Here is a 7,574-nt window from a genome sequence, read left to right on the forward strand (position 1 = left end):
AAAAAAAACGACCGAACCCAAGTTTTTTGGTTTCACAAGAGAATTACAATGGAAAGTTTTTATTCACCGTCTTTTTCAAACCGTTTACAAGGGTCTTTCAAGACTCTGGTCCATACGAAAAGCTAACAAGTTCAAACACTATAAATCTAACCAAATGTTCTCAAACAAAGACACTTAACATCAAATAGTATATGGTACATAGCTACAAAGGGATTAGAGCACCTATATATATATATATATAGTACCTGGTGTCACGGACTTGTGTCTTTCGTTATAGATCTGCAACGGTCTTAAGAGTCAAAAAACGTCTCGGTTGATCCGAATCGTGTTTTCCTAAAAGATCCGCACAGTCTTCGGGTCAGACATTGACCTAGTTGATCCAAAGTCAAAAAGCTTGCTGCATTTGGTAGAAGTTGCAAGATTTCTTGTTATGCCCCTGTTGCTTACATTTTGTGCAGGTTACTGTTCTCTTTGTTTCTCCCTCTATTTCATCCCATTCCATCTTCTCCTTCCCTGAATCAGCTGGTTTTGTAGGTATTGGAGGAAGAACAAACACATCTGGATCATCCTCATCTTTCTCAATCTCCTCCTTTTGGTCCTCTGCTTTCTCAGTTTCTTCATTATCACCCCCCGCATTCTCCATCTCTATCTTTTCGCTCTTTTCTTCTGCTATTTCGCTCTTTTCTTTCTCTGCCACATTTGAATGCTCATCTTCTTCCCCTTCCAACTCGTGTTTCTCAGTCTTGTCGTTATGGTCCTCTTTCCCCCCTGCTTCTTCCTTTTCGCTTTCTGCATACTTTATCTCCATCTTTTCCCCATTTTCTCCTGAATCATTAATCTTTTCACCCTTTTCTTCCAAATCCTCGATCTTTTTCCCCTTTTCTTCCAAATCACCAATATTTTCCCCCTTTTCGTCCAAACCTTCGACCGTTTCCCCCTTTTCTTCCAAACCCTCGACCTTTTCCCCATTTTCTTCCAAACCCTCGACCTTTTCCCCATTTTCTTCCAAACCCTCGACCTTTTCCCCATTTTCTTCCAAACCCTCGACCTTTTCCGACTTTTCTTCCAAACCCTCGACCTTTTCCCCCTTTTCTTCCAAACCCTCGATCTTTTCCCCCTTTTCTTCCAAATCCTCGATCTTTTCCCCTTTTTCTTCCAAATCCTTGATCTTTTCACCTTTTTCCTCTTCAATGGGTACTGGAGTTATGGATTCTGTATAGGTTAGAGCATAGGCAGCAACAGTGAAGTAGCCTGAGCAGAAATCGTATGGACTTTTACCGGTCAATGTAAAAACAGCAAGAGCATGGCGGCATGGTAGACCAGTTTCTTTCCACCCGAAGCAAGTACAACTCCAATTACTAAGATTCACAACATGGGTCGAATCCTCACGAACCTCAAACAGAATATCAGAAGAGATCAACACTTTCAAACCACACGATTTGACTGTTTCATCTTGCAGTTTTTTCTCCTTTGATGGAGTAAGATGGGTAGACCACATACTTGCATCCAATTTAGCATCATTTATGGCATCAATCATTGTACATATTAGCGCTTCTATCTTGTGTAATATGGGTAACTCCCGATAGTCATCCAGCAACTTGGCAAGTGATCGGCCAATATCATCTGTGATGTGGTTATAACGCTCCCCCTTAAAGGATGAAGTCGTCCAGTGTTGAGCTTCAATCTGCATGACCCAATCATAAGCCTGTGACGATATTTGCTTAATCTGCTCTGTTGCCTTTCTGAAACCAACAAGCCGGACTGCATGAGCAGCGGCCAAGAAATGAACCAGCAAGAAACCCTTACCGTCACCATTGAATGGACCCCGCACATTTCTCTTGAAGCTCTGCAAGAGATGGTAAATGGAGTAACCAACATGAGCATCTCCAAAAACTTCGAGCACAGACATCTTCAAGTTCTTTTCTCTATCAAAGACGAAAGTGATAGGTTGTGAATTCAAGATTGCAGCTTTTAACTGTTCCAAGAACCAACGCCAATTGTTATCATCCTCAACGTCTACTATAGCAAATGCAACTGGGAAGAAACCATCGTTTCCATCAATGGCATTAGCTGTCAATAGAACTTCTCCATATTTGGACCTCAGCGAAGTAGCTTCAAGGAAAAGAAGGGGACGGCAACTATTCTGGAATCCACATAATGATGCATAGAAAGACACGAATAGCGCCTTAAATCTTTTGTTTTCACCAACAACAAGTTTAGAGATGCTACCTGGATTTGTTTCGATGATCTTCTCACAGAACCAGGGCAACTTATTATATGCATCTTTATCTGATCCATGAAGTTGTTTTCTGCGAATCCCACTTCCACGCCGTATTGGTGTGCGATTCAACTCAAACCCAGAGTCCCTTAGAATTCGATTAGCAATTGCCTTCGGCTTCAGATGTGGTGACTTTTGCAGCTTCTCCTTTATGGTATCAATCAACCAGTTCTTGGTTGGGTAAGCAGATTTCCTTGATTCTTCGTCACATGTATGTACATCATTCAGGGTCTTTATCTTAAAAGATTGCGTAGTTGGGACCCACACAGTGGAAAACTTCCAAGAACACCCTTCAGTAGCGCATTCACCAATGGCACGACTTGTATCATTCTTCGTGAACTTGTACGCAAAGGCATTTGCCATAGCGTATTTCTGCAACGCTTCTCGAAATGCATAGAAGCTTGTGAATTCCTGACCGACACCAGTAATAGCCGACTTCCACACAGCAACCAAAGTTTCAGGCGTGACATCATCATCACACATAGCAAGAGCAGAGGGTTCCCCATGATCATCGTATTCTTCATCACTGCTATCAGCTACTGGCATAATAGCTCGTTTGCCTCTTTTCTTTCTCCCTAATTTTGTCTCCCTAGAACCATCTCCTTTAGCAGCTAACCTGCCACTCTTTCTCTGCGATTTTCTACCTCCAGAACTCCCATCAATAGTTTTCCGCCTCTTCCCCCGAGATTTGGATCCCACGGAATCATCAGAAACTATGGTGGGACGACCATTCGCACCAAATTTCCAAGATGGGGTCCGCCTTCGCTTCTTAACACTGTCTTTCTTCCGCTTCGGATACCTACTAGGTACATAGTCGGAACTGCTTTCAGAATCTACATTCGCGTTGGCACGCTCAGAATCAGAACTCGTGGAAGTATCTGTGGTAGAGCTCTCTGACTTCGCATCATCCGACACCAAAGCATTGGTGTTTCCCTCTGCCTTTTCATCAGAAGATGCTTCAGCGCTAGCAGCAGCAGCAACAGCAGCAGCAGCAAGAGCACGGCGTGTCCTCTTAACCGGGGATGCATAATCTTTCTTCACCTGCTTATCTTTCTTGGTACCTGCTTTACCTCTTTTTACTGACTCATGTTTCTTGGTACTCATGTTATCATCGTTTTCAGTCTCATCATTCTTGGTATGGTTTTCCCTGTTGGTTTAACCAATTTGATCAAGGATAAGTATACTTTGGGCATCTCTCATAACATAAATGAGCAGTGTGCATTTGTAATAGAACAAGGTGCAGTATCGACATTGAGTAATACCTGTTAAAACCTGGTGTTCCTGTAACAAAGACTTCCGCCGTTATTGCATCCCCATGAAAATCAATCATTCTTTTTACATCCTTATCGTTCTTCACAGTAATCAGGTTCCGCTTGTTTCCTGGCAGGAAATACTTGACAGTCGCTGTTTCCTGGTCTATGTTGCAGGTTTCAGCCAAATGTAATTTTAAATCACTGAATGGAGTCTCAGAAGTGACATTTGCTGCATTTGCTTCTCCTCCATTATATGACATGGTTCCATCATCATTTGTCACAAACTCACCACCAGATTGGCAGATTAAAATAAGCTTGCCCTTTGCCATTGTATATACCTACAGAAACAGACACAAGCAAGCAGGAAAAGATTGTGGGTTATGCACCACTCTTTTATGGTTGGCTTCTCTAAGAAGGGTTTGAAACTTTAAGAAATAAATGCAAGGTTCAGATACCAAGCAAGTGCACAAGCATCTGTGAGTTGTATGACTCCAGAAATGCCAATAAGACACAAAATTATCACTTTCTTTTTCCTATTCTATCACCAAACAAGATCAATATGGGCAAACGTTGTCTAAACAAATGATTAACTATACAAGAAAATCATCATCAAAGCAAGAGCAATCAATTACTTCATACATCGAACACTGGAAAGCAACTGACACTAACTAGTACAAAATTCAAATTTTTGGAAATCTACAATCTACACTTCTAGAATGACACAGATGGTCCCAATATCCATGAGCTATTGACTCTATTGTAACTATCATTTTAGAATTGCAAAATTTTGTCCCTCTCCTATGCATATCCTTCAAGTATCCCCATTGAGACGAACATAGTTAATCATCATCAAAGCAAGAGCAATCAATTACTTCATACATCGAACACTGGAAAGCAACTGACACTAACTAGTACAAAATTCAAATTTTTGGAAATCTACAATCTACACTTCTAGAATGACACAGATGGTCCCAATATCCATGAGCTATTGACTCTATTGTAACTATCATTTTAGAATTGCAAAATTTTGTCCCTCTCCTATGCATATCCTTCAAGTATCCCCATTGAGACGAACATGAAGTCTCAGCTCTCCTTGTTAAATGAAGTTTGGGGATAAGCACATGAGTGTATCCAAAAAGCACAACAAACATTAACCACACTGGAAGCACAGGCCACAGAATTTGGTATGTCAGACTCAAAATTACTTTGAGAACATTAACTAATTAAATATTGTTGAACAGTAATAAACAATTGACACCCACAAGCTTCACGATAAACAAATCAAAGCAGCAGGGTTCCACCAAGAGATTAGTACTTATCAGAGAACTAAATAACTAGATGAAGTAAATCCAAACTGGGATAGGCGCAAGTTGTTGCCAATCAACAAAAACAAATGAGAAGCTAGCCTCCATTTGACAACTGCTATTTATGCTGTTTCCTCAGATGCCCACTTCAAGATGTGATGAGGCATTGGTAATGTATATGAAACTTGTGAAGTGAAATGAGGATTAATTGTAGAGAAATTTGATCACCTCTAGATGTTGCCTGTTTCTAGAGGTGGTAAGAAAAATGTAACAAGATTAGGAAAGTAGCATATTAACTCAATCATCATTTAGGGTGCGTTTGGTGCATGGGACAAGGTGGAACAGGACAGAACAGGACACACTTGTCCCATGTTTGGTGTGATTTTATATGGGACTAACTAGAACTAAGTGGTACAAGGGTGGGACACGGCTGTCCACCCTTTACCCCTGGCACTAACTAGAACAAGGAAAACTTTACCTCTTTACCCTCAATCGACTCCATCGCTTCCACCCTCAATCGACTCCATCGATTCCACCGTCTCTCCTCTCCTCCATCGATTCCATCGATTCCACCGTCTCTCCTCTCCTCCATCGATTCCACTGTCTCTCCTCTCCTCCATCGCTTCCACCCTGGTCGACTCCATCRCTTCYACCGTCTCTCCTCTCCTCCATCGCTTCCACAGGTGACGGCGACTGCTGTTCAACTCCATCGCTTCCACCGTCTCTCCTCTCCTCCATCGCTTCCACAGGTGAGGGCGACTGCTGTTCAACTCCATCGCGGCGGTTGGGTTGGGATACGATGTGGCGGAGGATTTGATCGGAATAGATGATGAACAGGTTAGGTATATGAACTTCAATTTTCTTCGTGATTATATCTGAGTATAATCTTAATCTAGTTGCTGATTTGGGATAGTTCGTAGAATCTTAATCAATTTTCTTTGTTTGAATATTGTTTTGTGCATTCATGGCGATTCAGGGTGGTTAGAATCGATTTAGGGCTTTTTTGCTTGATCATGGTGGTTAGAATTCTAGGATTGACTCACCGGGGTAAATTGGTCATTTTAACCAGTTCTGTCCAGTCCTATCATGTCTTACCAAACGCTGAACAGCTGTCCTGTCCTGTCCTGTCCCACCCTGTCCTGTCCCGTCCCGTCCTGTCCTGTCTGCGTGCGAAACGCACCCTTAAGAACTCAAAATTTTCAGTTAACATCTAAGTGTTAATAACTTCACTGCAGAAATATCATATGTCCATCCCATCTTCATTAAGACAAAAAATCAACATATAACCTTTACAGGATACCAACTTCATACCTTCGTCACACATGTATCTCAACTAAAAGATAACCAAATTGGTCAATGGTATCTACACAAAACAAAACCAAGGTGCTAATGAGCCAAACTAAACTGAGAAGTCAGTAGCTTCAATTCAAGTCAATGATTTAAAGCATAGCCACAATTCGTTGTCTTGAATTACACTTAATAAGAAATCATAGCCACAATTCATTGTCTTGAATTACACTTAATAAGAAATCATAGCCACAATTTGTTGTCTTGAATTACACTTAATAAGAACAAGGATCGCTATCACCTTGTTTTGAACAACATTCGCCTATTTCTCATGCGTGTTTCCAACTTTAATCAAACAATCTAACATACAGTTAAACCCAAGCAAGTCAACCCAGTTCACATCCAAAAATCAAAAAAAGTAGACCAGCTGCCCCATTAATGGGGAAGGGGGGGCAACTTTCACCATCTATTTCTGGTAAGGCTTAAATCATAACTGCATACACTATCAGTTCCCAAAACACAAAGCTAAACCACATTACTGTTTTGAACGTCAATGCTAGTAAATGTCAAAAGCAAAATTCTGTAAAACAAATACAAGCATTGTTCAATTCATAGCACTTGCAACAGCTTAATATTTATGGTAACTTGTCCCATTAAAATTTCAAAAATCTACATCGATCTTGAACTTGAAAAGTAACTTCTTATCCACCTAAACACAAAGTATAGTTCCTTACGTGAAAGGAGGTAGCCATAAACACCCGACAACAGTTCAACCAAAAAAAAACACATGATACAGCTAAAAGTTCAGCAAGAAACACTAACAAGGAAAAGAAAATTCCCGAAATTAGATACGAGAATGCCAGCTAGAGTTAGGAAAACCCCAAAAACAGCGAAAAGTAAACAAAAATACCCAGAAAAAAAGTTACTCACTTGGCAGCTCTGCTTCTGCAATTGCAATCGTTTGAGTGAATCGAAACTTAGGGTTTTGAAAGTTAGGTTAGAATTGGGGGAATTTGTAGAGGGAGGAGAGAGATGAGGGGTGGTCCGGTAGTGATATTTCAGATCAGAGCAACGACGGAGAAAGAGGACATAGGAATCGAGGGGGCATTATGGACTTAGGGCAAAGAAATTGAAAGGAAAAAAGGCTAACGCCGTTGAAGAAGGATGTCATCTTGCGGAGTTGTCCTCAGATTAGAAGGTTTCAGAAGTTATGTGGCGAAATTGGGAATTTTGGTAAAATATTAGTTTAACCTTTTCCTTGGATATTAAATAAAATACTCACAAAATATAAGGAAGATATAATAATAATCTATATCTATACTATCTTATAAAGCATTTGGCTAAAACCCTTACAAACTTTTAAACCCGTTCATCCCTAAACGATTTCATCCTATCCGATTTCATCTCATATCTGAATTCGTGTAACTAACTGCAGATAAACACAATCAAATA

The 7,574-nt window shown here is 40.6% G+C and overlaps 1 protein-coding gene across 1 annotated transcript; it reads right to left on the reverse strand.

Annotated features, from left to right (window-relative positions):
- Window positions 1–385: 385 nt before the first annotated feature.
- Window positions 386–7,253, reverse strand: LOC112516847. Its single transcript, XM_025124081.1, has 4 exons — window positions 7,053–7,253; window positions 6,147–6,198; window positions 3,541–3,869; window positions 386–3,425 (listed from the first exon to the last, which is right to left on the reverse strand). The coding sequence occupies exons 3-4, from the start codon at window positions 3,858–3,860 to the stop codon at window positions 386–388; spliced, it is 3,360 nt and encodes a 1,119-aa protein (XP_024979849.1). The 5' UTR covers window positions 3,861–3,869; window positions 6,147–6,198; window positions 7,053–7,253.
- Between the last annotated feature and the right edge of the window lie 321 nt (window positions 7,254–7,574).

This window comes from Cynara cardunculus (assembly GCF_001531365.2).
Source record: "Cynara cardunculus var. scolymus isolate 2C chromosome LG 8, CcrdV1, whole genome shotgun sequence".
NCBI lineage: Eukaryota > Viridiplantae > Streptophyta > Magnoliopsida > Asterales > Asteraceae > Cynara > Cynara cardunculus.

Excerpts from the sequence above, each read along its gene's own strand:
- LOC112516847 (XM_025124081.1), bottom strand. The coding sequence starts at position 3,860 with ATGGCAAAGGGCAAGCTTATTTTAATCTGCCAATCTGGTGGTGAGTTT. Across the intron at positions 3,426-3,540 it reads GGAACACCAGGTTTTAACAG|GGAAAACCATACCAAGAATG; the intron begins GTATTACTCAAT and ends TTAAACCAACAG.